Source organism: Pezoporus occidentalis, unplaced genomic scaffold (assembly GCF_034315485.1).
Source record: "Pezoporus occidentalis ecotype Australia unplaced genomic scaffold, CSIRO_AGI_Poc_V1 ctg138, whole genome shotgun sequence".
Taxonomy (NCBI): domain Eukaryota; kingdom Metazoa; phylum Chordata; class Aves; order Psittaciformes; family Psittacidae; genus Pezoporus; species Pezoporus occidentalis.
In genome coordinates, this window is record NW_026913188.1 from 1,030,050 (window position 1) to 1,045,122 (window position 15,073).

Sequence of the window (15,073 nt, forward strand, 5' to 3'; positions counted from 1 at the left end):
AACTTCAGCAAATACCAACCTTGCATGTGTTCGTGGCGCTCTGCTCCCTCTGACATACCATCAGGGCTGCACGGCTTCAGAGACCATCACTTTCTCTGCAGGCTGCTGGTTGAGGTGTCCTCACTTCATACATTGAGAAGGGAATGGTTAGAGCAAGCTTATTATTACTTTAATAGCAGTCAATGATCACCATAAGGATTGGTAATACCTGTAAGGTAATGAATAAAACAGGCTAAAGGCCTGATGCACTGCGTGGCCTTCAAGGAAAAATGTATACACAAATCTGAATGTTCAAAACATAGACTAGAAAAAAATAATCTCTTTCATACTTCCCCTCTTATCTATCCATGCTATCCTTCCCAAGCCCCATCTCAGAATCAGTAACCACTTCAGCTCAAAGTACAGTCAGTCTTTCCATTAGCCAAAGATGCCCAGGTCTCATTTCTGTACTCACCGGCAAATAGAAACAGAGAAGCAAGTTAGGAAATGACACAGGAGATTTACTATGGCTTATCCTTACCATAGAATGTATATTTAAATTATGCCATTGGTATCTTTTAACCTTTTTTCATTAATCTAAAGAAATAAGCCTCAAGTTGAGATTATTCCCTGCAGAGGGCTCCATCCTCTTTCTGCATAATCACTGCATAATGTAAAATCTAACCAGACACAGCTGCTGGGGCCCAGGGCTCCCTCATCCCTGAGCTACCAGATCTCTAGGACCGTTTTTCCACTCTTCATGAGTTGCAGCATTTCCAGTGGATGCAAAGACCCATCTACAGCTGTTTTTTAAACTAGGCTATCACCTGTACTTTGGAAGAGGTGATTTTTCCTTCTTCCTTTTGCACTTCAGGAAGCCAGAGCCCACAGAATGAAACCCATCCACCCTGTGTAGATGGCACAGCACCATGTCCCCAGGTTCTGGAACTTGACTTTGCATCTGTGTTGTTGCCACATCAATAGGAGACACAGAAAATGCCCCATGTACCCTATAATTGGCAACACTCAACAGTGAATACAGTTGTAGGGGAATAGTGATTGTAACTGTTCAGGCTCAAGGATTGTGGGCATGGACATCCCTGGCCAGAGAACAGGGCAAAAAAAACAAATTAGGAGGATAAAAGTTGTGCCTCTTTTTTGAAGCATATCTTGAAACGCAACCAGCTGTTGAATGTCCCCAGATGTTGTTGAACTAGTCACACTCGGTCAGAGCTACAAACGACCACACTCTCTTTAGGGGCATCTTGATTTAACAACTAAAGTCAGTCCATTTCTGGTTCTGCCCAGGCTCATCAGGATGTATCCTGTGCTGAAATTCATTACTGAATGGCAAGCAGCAGCTCTAGGTGTGCCAGCCAAATCTCAAGAGTTAGTTAGAGCCAGTTTTTCAGTTTGATTTGACTGCACTTTTGCTTACATGTGGATTAGCCAATGACACAGAGATGACATAAGCAAAGGCAGAGCTCTAGGTGCTCTGGGAGTGCTGAAGCCAAACAGGGAAATCTCACAGAGCTCCAAGGGCCTCTGATGCTGTGCAGTAGCTGAGCATTTTTAAGCTGTCCCTTTTTAAGCGTATTAATAGCACCTTGGTCCTGTTTTAAGAGCATAAGTCCTCAAACAGATCTAGGATGGTTGTTTTATTCAATGTGACCTGCATTCAGCCAGTGGTTTTTTCCTGACAGTAAACCACCTGGAGCACATTCAGTTGGGCTGCGCCAAGCCTGTGCCATTGCATGTGTCTGGTCACAAAGGTTTGCAGAGCACACTCCTGAAAAACTCAACTGTGAATTTAAGGGTCATCTCATTTTGCTAGGGTGCTGGCAGTGGCTGTGTCTGTGGCACGCATGGACTTGGGAGTTCATAGAATGGTTTGGGTTGGAAGGGGCCTATAAAGGTTTTCTAGTTCCAACCCCCCTGCAACAAACAGGGACAACTTCAAACAGATCAGATTGCTCAAGCCCATCCAACCCGCCCTTGAATGTTTTCAGAGCATCTGCCATCTCTCTGGGCAACCTGTGACAGTGTTCCACCACCCTTGCTGCAAAACATTTCTTCCTTGTATCTGTGCCTAAATCTCTCCTCTTTCAGTTTGAAGCCATTCCTCCTAGAGGCCCTTGCAAAAAGTCCCTCTCCAGATTTCCTGTAGCCCCTGTAGGTTCTGTAAGGCTCCTCTAAGCTCTCCCCAGAGCCTTCTCTTCTCCAGACTGAACAACCCAGCTGTCTCAGCCTGTCTTCATAGGAGAGGTGCTCCAGTCCCCTGATGATCATCATGGCCTCCTCTGGACTTGTTCCAACAGCTCCATGTCCCTCTTGTGTTGGGGACCCCAGAGCTGAACACAGTGCTCCATGCGAGGTGTCACTACAGCAGAGTGGAGGGGGAGAATCACCTCCCTTGATCTTCTGGTCATGCTTCTTTGGATGCAGCCCAGGATACTGTTGGCTTTCTGGGCTGCAAGCACACACTGCTGGATCATGCCCAACATTGCATGCACCAGTACACCCAATTCCTTCCTTCAATCCCTTCATTCCCAGCCTGTATCAATACTGGAAGTTATTCCACCACAGGTGGAAGGCTCTGCACTTGGCCTTGTTGAACCTCATGAGGTTCACATGGACCCATTTCTCAAGTCAGTACTGATTGCTGAGGACTGAGGTGGACTGCAAATTCCAGCTCTCAGTGGAGACAAGTAATTCTTCAAGGCACCGGATCCACATGTAAGAGACCTGAACATGTTTTTATTTTAAACTCCACAAGCTGGGAAAACTCATGGGTTCCATAGTGTCCATGGCAGCGCAGTAAGCTGGCAAGTACCTGGGAGGAGGTACTCATTAGTTATATTAGCTATGTTCTGTTTTCATAGAGGTTGCACAAAAAGGTTTTTATTTTCTTTCAACCTTCAGCACAGAACAGCTCAGCTCCAGTATCTCTGATAGAAATAGCTCAGCTGACTCCTGACCAGCAGTGTTATCTGATTGTCATTGCTGACCCATCTTAAGACAAGCCATGTCTCTACAAGACACCCAGCGAATCCAGCAAGCTTCCTTCCCCTGCCTGACACCTCAATTCTGTTTGCCGGCTCATCCTCCAGAAAGAAAATTAAGAGCCTTTAGAGTGGTTTCGTGTACTGCTACGGGCACTGTTTCCAAAGATACACAGCTGGGCTGCCTCTGTACCACGGGACCATTTCTCAAGGTTAGCAAGTCCACTAAGGGGACAAACAGAGCAGAGAGGCTGCAATGTGCAGTCAAAGACGGCTGGCCTGGAAGCTGCTCCACACCGGTTGAAAATGATAAAAACTCCTGGAAACTCCCAACTATGCCCGTTTTCCTTTCGCGCGAGCTACAGCGCAGCTGTGCTTGCATGGAGCACCACTGGCATCTAGTGACCGCACCTGGAAGATCACCACGGATTGAACGCGCAAAGACACGGTGCAGGCTGAGGCCGGGGGACAGACACAGCGCTTTGCTGCTGGTGGTTCTGATGGTGCAAAGCTGGTCTAACCTCTAGCAGTTAGAAACATCGCATGTTCGTGGTCAGTGTTCTCCTGTCCTGCAAACTGCAGCAGTGAAATCCCCCACAAACGCTCTCTCTGTCACCCTGGCTGGGAGGTTCAGCAGCGGTGTGGGGCAGCATCCCTTCGGCAGGAGCAGAGCAAACACGTTCCAGTCTGGATGGAAACCAGTGACTCAGCGCTGGCTGGTGGGGATGGAGAATGCGTCAGGCAACACTAAGTCATCTGTCCCTCTGCCAAGCAGGCAATAGTCCTTCTGTTCACTCTGGAGAAAGGCCCCTTCTCCAAGAGCACTGGGGACCAGACAGTGAGCAGTATTGTTGCAGCTGGGTGAAAAGTTTACCAGTGCAAGGGAAACACTATAAAAACTTGTCATACACATACGCAGTAATACACATACACAGTAATCTGGAGTTCAAAAGGGCATGATGTCTAATACAGCTGGATTTTGGTGCAATAAATCAGATCGATGCCATTAATAAAAAATAAAGAGTAGAGAAAGAGAGTCAGTTTATGAAGAGATGTCACTAGGAGTAAGGAAAGCTGCAGTTATAAATCCCAGTTGTAAAACAACTGTATGATTTCTGACACCAGTTTTGATGCCTGGAGTCCACACTTCCTAAGGCTTTGCTCAGCTCCCCTTTCCCTGAGCACATGTGACTGACTGACTGAAGTCAAGACACAAGTCAAAGTTTTAACACTGGACTCCTACACCTATACTGGATGGTTGTTGCCCACTTTTCCTAAGAATAAACTTGCTTCTTTTGTGCTGGTCAAACCCTATCCCTCCACAGGTGTCCTTGTGGTGTACCTGCACGGACTTGCTCCTGCCTGGACTGTAGGCTGGTATCTGTACCTGTGTGTCATTTGGAGAAGGCAGTGGAGCTATCAGGAAGAGAAAGCAAAGGTATGTGTGTGCCTGCAGTGCAGGAGTTATTCACACAAGGCTGTTTGAAGAGCTGGACCTGTGTTTCCAGCCATGCCTGAATCTCTGAGGGCCTGGGAGGCTTTCCAGCCTGTTCCTACCTCCTGCCCCTTCAGAGGATCCCTCCAGGCCAGTCCTGTGGTGTCTCCCTGGCAAGGGAGTTCTGTCACCCTGGACAGGAGGAACCACCATGCAGCTTGAAGTGCAAGCAGAGTCCACAGAGGCAAACCAGCATGCCGCAGGAATCACAGCCGTAGCTACCGTTTCAGGCCCACATTTTCTAGCGTTTATTATTCTTTCCATTCCTGACCATGTCTCCATTATTATTATTCATGTGAAGGAGGAAATTCTGCTGCTGAGCCACTCTTTGTGTCCCTGCTGTGCAGGCAGCTGCCCAGATCGGCACGCTGCTGGCCTGGCCATCCACCTCACCTCTATGTGATGTGCACAACCCAGATGAAATCAGATGACTACCCCTGGATGCACCATATTCCTACAGGACTCCTTTCTTAGGTGTTTCCAACCATAAGTGGTCAGAGAAAAGATGCTGGGCTAAGCTGACCAGCATGGCTATCCTTATCTTCCTGAAAACTCTCATCAAACACACAGTCAATGAACCTAGTAGGGGTTGGAAGTTCATAGAATGGTTTGGGTTGGAAGATACCCTAAAGATCATCTAGTTCCAACCCCCATGCCACTAGACCAGGTTGCTCCAAGCCGCACCCAGCCTGGCCTTGAACACTGCCAGGGATGGGGCAGCCACAGCTTCCCTGGGCAGCCTGTGTCAGTTCATGGAAGAAAAGCATAAGCCAACATAGAGAGGATCAGTTGCAAAAACTATTGAGTGCTGTGATGCAGAAAGCACGACTGTCTCTGCTACTCCAGTACACAGAAAGCCAGCCACTGCTCGAAAGATCTCCCAATGTCACCAACAATTACAAGACACCAGAAAACCAACAAGTGACTATGAAAAACCAAACACTTTCTTGAGAGAAGGAGAGAGTGAGCAACACATCGTGCTGCAGCCCTTTCTGCCAGACCAGCAGGGCTGCTGCTGCTGCTGCTGAGCCAGGCGCAGAGGATTACACCCAAGTGCTGCTGTAGCTGAGTGGTGTGCACACCCACTAGATCCTGGGCACAAGCCACGCTCTGAGCAAACCCAGGCCTACAAGCCTTGGGGCTGAGCTAGCAAGCCAGGTCCATGCTGCGGAGCTGCAGATAGCACAGCCACATCCACCCAGCAGTGGCCTGGCACGGCTGTCAGTTAGCACACATGCTAGTTTGGGGCAGTATCATCCATCACAGCTACACCCTCTCCACAGAACTGGCTCGGGGCACAGGCCAGAAGTCAGGTGTGATGGTAGTGACAGCACAGGGTTTACCTTGGCTGAACGTTTGAACATTGCTCCCTTTTTGATGCCTCACTGAGTGGACAACGGGATGTGGCTCCTCGGTGGCATCAGGCAAGTCCATCATCACTCTGAACGCATGAAGAATAGGCAGGGAGCGGCATGTCATGGATCTGATCCTTTGATTTCTTGTTTCTCAGCCATCAATCTAAGCACAGGCACTGAGGAATTTGCTTTCCCTCAGAACTTCTTGCACCTTTTGCCTGGATGGGTTGCTCCTGCCCTCCTCCCAACCTCTCCATCCACATGCACCCATTGCCTCCCATGCCACCACCACTCCTGCCTGCTTATTTGTGGTAAACCAGCCTGGTTTGGTACAGTTTTATCAGAAGGCAACTTGGAAACATTTGTGGTTCTTCCTAAACCTGCGGTCAACCAGTGAGCACGGCATGCTGCTTGTAGGACAAAGCACAGCTGAAACAGCATCCTGCAGGCTGGGGGAGCTGGGCCTGAGCATCGGCCACCCTGACCTGGTCTTACACTGCAAACCACTTGTTTCCTCGATCATCTTAAATGCCTCAAGTCAGTCAAAGACATCTTGTGCAAGCCCTGAAGGGACTTTGGTAAAGGATGTGCAGGAGATATCCTTCGCAGATGCACTTCCCTGCAGTGTGCTGGATGCACCCCTTCCCAAGGATGCTGTCACCCTTGCAGAGGTGTCCAAACACAGAAGTTTTCAGCTGTCAGAGAAACCGGTCACCCCAGCAGTCCCTGCTGAGTGATGACACATGGGCTGAAGGGGCTCACTTGAGACAACTGCACATCTCAAATCCCCCGCAGGGCTCCATGACAACCCCCTGCCTCTGATGAATCTTCTACCAACAGAAAGCAAGTAAAACTGGAGCAACAAAGTATGGACAAGGACAGGCATCCATTAGGATTAATTTTTGTCTCTTCATGCTGCAGTGGAGCTGGTGTCAGATGATGACATTGTCTCCCTGCCACTCAGCCAGGGAGCCTGTGGACCGGCTCTGGGTAACTCACTGCAAGAAGATCAAGGAAACTACAGAACAGTGAAACCACTCACCTTATTTCTGTATGAGCAATTATTTCTGTATGAACAATTGCACTTGATTTAAAATAGATGCTGTGGAGGTTTGAAAAAATTTTAAGTCTCTTGGATTTGGAACATGAACTTCTACCTGAATTGGAAATATAGGTGAAAAAGTCTGCATGTTAATTTTGCTTGAAGTAACATTTTGTTGCCCTTCTAGCAACCACTCACATTCTTTTTTAATAGATTCTGGTAGGATTTTTGTTAGGTATACAAAATTGTATTTTCCCTAGCTGCTGTTGTGGATGAAAACAACTGTTTGCTGCTTGAAACTCTGAAAAATTGATTTCTACCATCTTCTATTTATACACCCAAAGTATAGGCAATTTTGAGCAATCTCAGAAGAGCTTTGGATCTGCTTCTACTTGCAGGACTATAAGGGCCCTCAAAACAGAAGCAAATACTCATCTCTAGAGAGCTTCCATTTGACGTTGGTGAAACACATCCTCAGAAACAAAAGTCAATCTGATCCTAATAAAATACTCTCTCAAAAAAGAAGACTTGAGGAGTTTAAAACAACCCCAACAAGCAAAAAAGCCATTTAGTTGCATGGAAGAGAGCATGTACTAGACAAGGAGGCTTTAAGGAGAATAAAACGCAGAGGTTTATAGGGCAGATTCCCACCATCAAACTTCCCAGTGTTCTCAGTGCTGTAATGCCACTCTTCCAAGCACAGCTGCATAACCAGACCTCGTTTGCTGAAGGGATTCTTTAGGGAAGAATAACCAGAAAATTCTCTGGAGTTCTCTGGACCTCATCTTAACGTTTCACCTCAGTATCAGGGGATGAAGATGCTTTTGCTCTGTGTTCAACAGGCAAATTTCAGGTGGAGAGTGAATATCCTCTGAGGTACTGAACAGATGAAACAACATTCAATTTTCTCATCTAGCAGGACTTAAGATTCATTTCCTGCAGCAAACATCATCAAAACACACATTGAGTTGCTATGATTCCTTCACCTCAATCTTAACAGTCCAAGTATGGTACAAGACCCTCAGAGCATGCTTGTCAATTACTGATTAGGTTTGAATTGTTAGAATTAGTACTCCATTAGCACTTCTTTTCCTAGACCAATATCCCAATATCCATGCAAAGCTTGCAGATTTTCCATTGCTTAATCACATCATAATGTGTTGAAAATTCATGCACTTATTTGCAACATTTCAGCAGGTTTTGCAGAATCGCAGTCCTTTTATTTTCACTGGTTCAGCATACAGCCACGTGATACACTGAAGCTAAGAAAAATTGGGGAGAATGATTCACAGCAGAATTCTGAGAAGTCCACTTCTAAATCAAGGCAGAAACAATTCCCATACAGTCAGTGATCAGTGACTAAACCCTACATTATTTTAAATTCACTTAGCACTATAAATAATCATTAGTGACAATACTTACTGTAACCTGAAAATAAGGCAGGGGCAAGATCAGATCTACATCTGGTTTATAGTGTTCATACTTGTGTGTTATTTTATATGCATACAATTGTATAAAACAACAACAAAATAAAACTGTCCCTACCACAATAAACAGGGTATATTTTACAGCTTAGAAGTTATGGTATACAGTGAAACTGGTATCACAACCTATAGGTTATGGCATACATTAATAAATAGACAATGATATATTAATTTGCAAATTTAACAAAGAATTTTAAGAGGAAGTAAGACAGTACATACAATGGGGCTGATTTATCATTATTTTTTTTTTACTCCAGTTTAAATAATGGCACTTTGATGTCATGGGAAGCCTGGAAGCAATAATGTAATGAAGTACAGTCAACACATACAATTCATCAGAGCGGTATTAAGAGCTTATGTCTTAAGAGCAACCTAAACTTCTTGGAGTCTGAGTGCTTGATTTTGCAACCTTGAAGCTGAATTATCCATTTAGTTTCTCTGCCTTCTTTGTAGCATATATAGAAAAAAATATATACTTGTTCTTATGTTACTCACCATCTTTGCTTTTTAATTTTGAGGTAAATACTCAGCTTATCACTTTGCCATTGCTCTTTTACACCAAAAAAGACCCGAGCCATGGAAGCCCATGGCAGTCCTATGGGTCCATCCCACTTTACATAGTGGCTGATATGTTGGCTTTTAATGGTAAGTGGCACCCTAAGTATCTAATCAACTCTGTTCATGTAATTTAAAACCCTAAACTACTTTGGAACATTCATATATTTTATCTACTGCTAAGATAAAAAATATTTAATCACAAGTCTGTAATATAGATAATAGCTTTTAAATCCACTGAAGACAAGATGTGCCATAATATTCATACAACTACACATATAGTTGTACCTAATTTCCAGTTTTGCAGTGCTGCAACTCTACAGCAGTAACAGAAATGCACGTATGTACATATGTAACAGAAAAGGAGCAAACCAGTGTTGTGGGCGGACTCATGTCTGCTATTCTCATGCTTGCTGATTGTATTAGAAGGACTGCTGTGGGAAGTGAAGCACAAAATGCCGCTCAAGAATGTCTGAAGACGGATGGCCCAGTAGGTAAGTGTTAATGTTGGACAAAAGGTGATAATTTTGACCGTTAGAGCTGCTTGTGCTTCTGTTAGTTATGGCTTCTCCAGCTACTCACAGAGCATGATGATGAGGTCTAATGGGGAAGCTGTATAACAGTCATAAAAACTGTTATTAAGTGTTTGCTGCACCAGAAAATTTGTCCTTCAAGCTTTAAAAGAGACAGGAGGCAACCATGGGGGGCTGAGGGGTTAAAGGCAGCTGGTGATTTTATGTCTGAGTTAGATTTAAGAAACGGTGTAATTTCCTTCACACTGCAAATCAATGTTTATTTTACCACAGAACCATCAGAATTGACAACAGGGTGCCCGAGTGCATCTTCACTAATCTATCCCATAACAACACGGGAACACAATTTCTAAAGACACATATTTATACGTCTGGTAACCACTTCTGTCCCTACTACCTCATTAGAGATTAGAAATTCTCTAGGACACACATACACACACACATACAAAAAAAAGGCAATACAAATTCTTCATTGCTGTCAGAAATAGAAAGTGCCAGGTAAGTACATCATCGTTTCCTGGTCCCACTGTTGCCACTGGCAGACTTATTGAAACTTCTGCTCATTTGTGGGAAGTGGACAGTTGGTGTTCTTTCAGTGGGGCCATACAGCCCTAAATTCCTGGCTGTAGCTGACTTTCGAAGAGGCTTGACACTTGGAAAAGGACTGAAGACTTGTGGCTTTGGGTTCCCAGGGTGGGGAGATTTAGCCAAGTTTCCAGAGTCACTGGATGAACGGGAGGACTCTGATAAGCATGGCTGGCTGGACTGACGGGATGTTGACTCAGCATTAGTTTTGTTATCTGAGGCAAGTTCCAGTGCTTCTAGTTTTAGCTGAACCATTGATATGTTTGTACTGCTGTCTGTAGAGACTGGCTCAGATGACTGCCGGTCAGCTTTTCGAGTAGTCCTGTCATCCAAACCACCTCCTTCTCCTTCTCCAAAGTCAGAATGTTTGGAATTCTCCTCCTTTGGACCAGGACTATTTGTTTTACAGCTCTCGCTCTGCTCATCTATTAGTCCTATGGTATCTCCATAGCCCAGCTGGCCTTTGCCCCTAGCAATATTCTTCCGATGCACTCGTATATGAGTGCGCCACGGAGAGTTCAGTTTTGTTTTAAGATCTTCTTGGGGAATGGGAGACATCTTCCCTGTAGCATGACTTGGGATGTGAATAACAGCATTTTTGAGAGACTTGTTATTCAACTTCATCTTCTTTCCTAAAAGGAGGTGGTTTATCACTGGGGAATGGTTTACCTGAGAAGGGAGGAGGCTGGTAACCGGCCCTTTGTCTGAAAGAAAGTGTTCAAAAGAAACACAGTATTGTTAAAGAATGAAACAAATGAATGTTCTAAGGATCCACCACCAAATTTGATGCCTTTCTTGAGGGATAATAAAGGACTGACCACTATTAAAAAAAATTCTCTTACACCTTGGAGTTAAACAAGCTGCAACTTCAACAATAAAGACTTCTTGTCCCCGCTCCCTGCTTCTTCTTACCTATGGGTTAAGTTCTGAGCCAGGAATATCATGAAAATAAATCATAATGAAAATAGAGTCCCAATTTTTAGAACTTCACTGTCCTGATAGTTTAACATTAATATTGGCTTCTGATCTTTCCCCTCTCGTTCATTTCTCTTCCAACCATGACAGGCAATTCAGTCTCTGTAAAAGTTCAGTCAAATCACCCTCTCCATGAGGCTTGTTTGACTGGTGAATGAACCAATGTATTTTTAATGGAAAAACCACAACAACTCTTCTCTAGTATGTCCTCTTATTAAGCCAAAGCAGTAGACTCAGAATTAAGTAATCAGATGACAGTTTGATTAAACCACAAACCCAGCCCCGCATCATGGTTAGTAAGATTAGAAAGGTTTGTGTTCAGGGGTAAGGATTGGCAATCCTTGGGAATCAACATTTTACTGTTTGCACTGTTTCTGCTGGCTACAATCTTATTCAAGCAAATTCTTTAAAAAAAAAACCAACCTTATAATTGATGCTAGTATTACTGAAAAATTGCAGCTCTACGTATTCAAATGCTCCTGTTAGGACAAGTTCAGACAACCCAGAAGAGCAATAAAAATTCTCCACAGTGACCCATCTGCATGGTTCAATGCTGACTTAGAAAGATGACACTTAAGTAGGGAGGAATGAGTGGGGTGAGCTGTGTTCAGCTTGCACACCCACTAAAACCTTCAGTTGTGCTGTTCATGCTAACCTTGCATTGTTGGGTTTGCCAATTGGGGAAATGGACTCCATAACATGGATGGCTAAATAATGGACTGATGTCCAGCTCAATCCTCACAGCACTATCATTATGGCTAGGTAAACTGTCAGTCACACCTAAACCAGTTCTTCAGTTGTGTAATTTGCCATGCCCAGATGACCTCAGAGGAGTTAGGATCATTTGGAACAGCTAGAAATCTACTTGCCACTTGGTCTGAAGCATACTCATCTCTTAATTTCCCTTTTCTCAGTGCATCAGTATGTCAACTCCAAGAATGCCAAAGATTTAGTTTTTAATCAGAGAGATCAACGCAATTCACCAAGATAGCAAAGACACTTTTAAATACCATTGTTCAGCTGGTCCCTGGGACTTAAAAAAATCCCAGGGTCATCATCTTCAGATCCTGACAAAAGAAGAGAAAAACATCATCTTCTCATTTCAGTCTGTGTGTACAAAGTGGTACCCGCTATCCTACTACTGTGTTATCTATTCCATGTATTTATTTTTTTGTTTAGTTAAACATGAAAGAATGTTATTTGCCTTGCCTCCTATGATGAAGTTAGATTGTAATAAATCAATAAACGAAGCATGTTTTAATATGTTACCTGCTCTGATATACACATGGTGAACCTGCTGTTGCTGCTTCTTCTTTATCCTGGAATATTGCTTTTTCAGCGCATTTATATCGGTGGTCATACGCTCCATCATCATGCTGTTAAAAGCAGCATGATATTCGCTTTGGCAAGAGTCTATTGCTCCTGGACTTAATTCTGCTATGTTACTGGAACCAAGACTTTGCTCTTCATTCTGATCTGCACAGTGGGAATAAAGCCAGGATGATGAGTAAATTGGCATACTTGAGAGTTTCACAGATTATCTACAAGGGAAGTCTATGTCTGATTCATATAATCTTATTTAACTGTAGTCTTTAATTAAAAATTTATTATAATACGCATATTAAACAAAGCTGCACTATTTATAATAAGAAATACTATTACTGCTTAAGAATAGCAAGGGTTTGAGGGGAGTTTTAAGAGTATAGAAATAAATTAACATAGCAATGCAAAGTTCTAAGCCCAGTTCTTCAATTAACCAAAAGTACATCAAGCCATCACTAAAGTAATTCACAAAGCAATTATTAAAGACATTCAGTTGGTCAAATAGGAGGCTAACAATACAAGTGATACAACACATTACAGTCAAGCAGGCATGAGATTAAACAGCCAACTTAATGGTACCAGTAAGAAGCATCAAGAAACATTTATAGCACCCCAGGGAGAAAGCTGCTAGTGAGCAACAAAAAGGATGGGCACAGAGCAGCTGAGGATCAGGCAACTTGAGAGGTGTCTGATCCACAGTAGCAGTGCAATTTATTTTCACAGCTGTTTCTGACGCACCACGAACTTAGCACTCCAGGGTCAAAGGGATAATTCTTTTCCAAGGGATGTTTATTTGTCTTTGGCTTAGTTTGCAACAGCAGCTTGATGTTCTAAGTGCTAGCTTGAAGCAGCAGGTAGAGACTTACAGTCCCTTGGGAAGGGAAAACCAAACACCACAGCTATCGAGAGGAAAGCTGCAGCTTATAGGTCTCAACAAAACCAAGCCACAGGAATGATGATGTCTAATCAGGTTACAGTGACTGCTACATCAGTCTGAGGTTTTGGGGAAGAGAAGATGGGGGTGGACTGGGGATAAACAACTATGGCCTCTCATGGGACATCATAAAAATCACTGTTGATCCAGTGCAAGTCACTTGCTACCTACTGTAATCTCTAGGTGAATATAAAATACAATTTCCATAGCAGTTTTCACAGAGGAAGCTACAGATGATTTTTCTGCAGTCATGCAGCTTTAACTATGTTTTCCAGAAGGAACAGAAGCACTTTTACCTTTCACCTGTTTTTGGTATTTTTGGAGCTCTGGTGCCAAAAAACCACTTAATGGTCCAAGACAGCCAATTGCATTGGCGATTGAGTCCTCATCATCTAGGTCATTCTCCTCATCACTGTCTCTGGTTCTGCCTATCCTTCTGTCAATTGAGAACATTAGAGAAGTAAGAAAGAGACATTCTTAAATATGATCATTACCAAAATTCTTTATCTTCTTTAGGGGCATAGAAAGAAGGATGCCAAGTGCCTTTTCACTATCTGTGTAGGGTAAACAGTAACCCCATATGCCATTAACAGTGCATAACTCACCCTGAAAGCGAAGTTGATTTTACTGTTGCAGGGAAAGGAGTAATGTTGTACGTGTATTTCTCCCTTAATTCTGCCAGCTGTGGGAAGGGAAACTGAGCCATGGTATAAACAGTCTAGGGGAAAAAAAAAAGCAGGTTTAAAGATTTTTTTATGAACAGACTTTCCCAGTTCTGCAAGATTAAAGGCTACACATTCTCATGTGCCAGAAGACAATAGAAATGGCCTAGTTCTACGGTTCAGTATTTCCTGTGAGAAAAATACAGGCTGACACACTAGAAAAATCCAGAGGGGAAAAAAAATTAAACTTGAACCGATAACATGAGATGTGAGGGTCCTTTTCAACTCCAATATTTATTTAATAATCATTGTCAATCCTTCCCTTGCCAGCACACCGGAAACCCTATTCCTCCAATTACGATTTTGCTTACATGAATGCATCATGATGTTTTAGGCATCACTGAGGTTTTGGGGATCTTCCAGAAGACCTACATTTCTGCTCAAGTATTCCACAGGTATTGATGCTAGCACAGATAGGAAGGAGCAGGTCCTCACTTGATGTGGACTGTTAACAGATCCATTACTTCACCTGAGCAGCCTCAAGAGCTTATGTGAATGAAATCACTTCAACACAAAAATTATGGCCGAAGAGGAAGTACCCAACATTATCCAACTAACTTTTCTCCTCTCAGTTTCTACTTTTCGTCTGGGGGAAGGGGAAGGAGGGAAGGTTTGGGTTGGGTTGAGATTTTTTTCTTTTGGGGGGGAGGCTGGGGTGGGTTTTTTAAAGAAATTAGTTCTATGGTGAACAAAGGAACCTCTCTGAACCCAACATCAAATCACAGAATCATTTAGGTTGTGAAAGATTGATTCCAACTGTAAAACTAACAGTGCCAAGTTTGCCACTAAACCATGTCCCTAAGCACCATATAAAGTCTCCTGTTTCATCAAAAAAAGTACTGTAGTCCCTAGAACTTAAAACAAGGCCATAAAAAACTCCAATACATTTTATTTACTTCAATACACAAAGATAAATGTTGCAAATGCATTTGCTTTCAGTACTATTTTTGCTTTAAGCCATTTTGCAATAACATAATGTGTGTCACCAGCCAACCTGGCATAAAGGCACGTCATATTCATTGCAATATCACTGCTGATTTGTTTCTTAGTTGACTTTTTTTCCCCCTGCTTTTGTACACTTTCAGCTAT

The 15,073-nt window shown here is 43.4% G+C and overlaps 1 protein-coding gene across 5 annotated transcripts in view; it reads right to left on the reverse strand.

Annotated features, from left to right (window-relative positions):
• Nucleotides 1-8,071: 8,071 nt before the first annotated feature.
• The window catches only part of TBC1D30 (TBC1 domain family member 30), a 53,890-nt gene continuing 46,888 nt past the window's right edge, over nt 8,072-15,073 (reverse strand). For 3 of the 5 annotated variants that reach the window (XM_062609439.1, XM_062609435.1, XM_062609436.1), the window contains 5 exons: nt 13,868-13,980; nt 13,559-13,698; nt 12,275-12,481; nt 12,016-12,072; nt 8,072-10,734 (listed from right to left, as the gene is read on the reverse strand). In XM_062609439.1, coding sequence (XP_062465423.1) covers nt 9,953-10,734; nt 12,016-12,072; nt 12,275-12,481; nt 13,559-13,698; nt 13,868-13,980 — 1,299 coding nt within the window. In that variant the 3' untranslated portion in view covers nt 8,072-9,952. The remainder of the gene's footprint in view (nt 10,735-12,015; nt 12,073-12,274; nt 12,482-13,558; nt 13,699-13,867; nt 13,981-15,073) is intronic. The other 2 variants (XM_062609434.1, XM_062609438.1) reach the window with 1 other exon arrangement.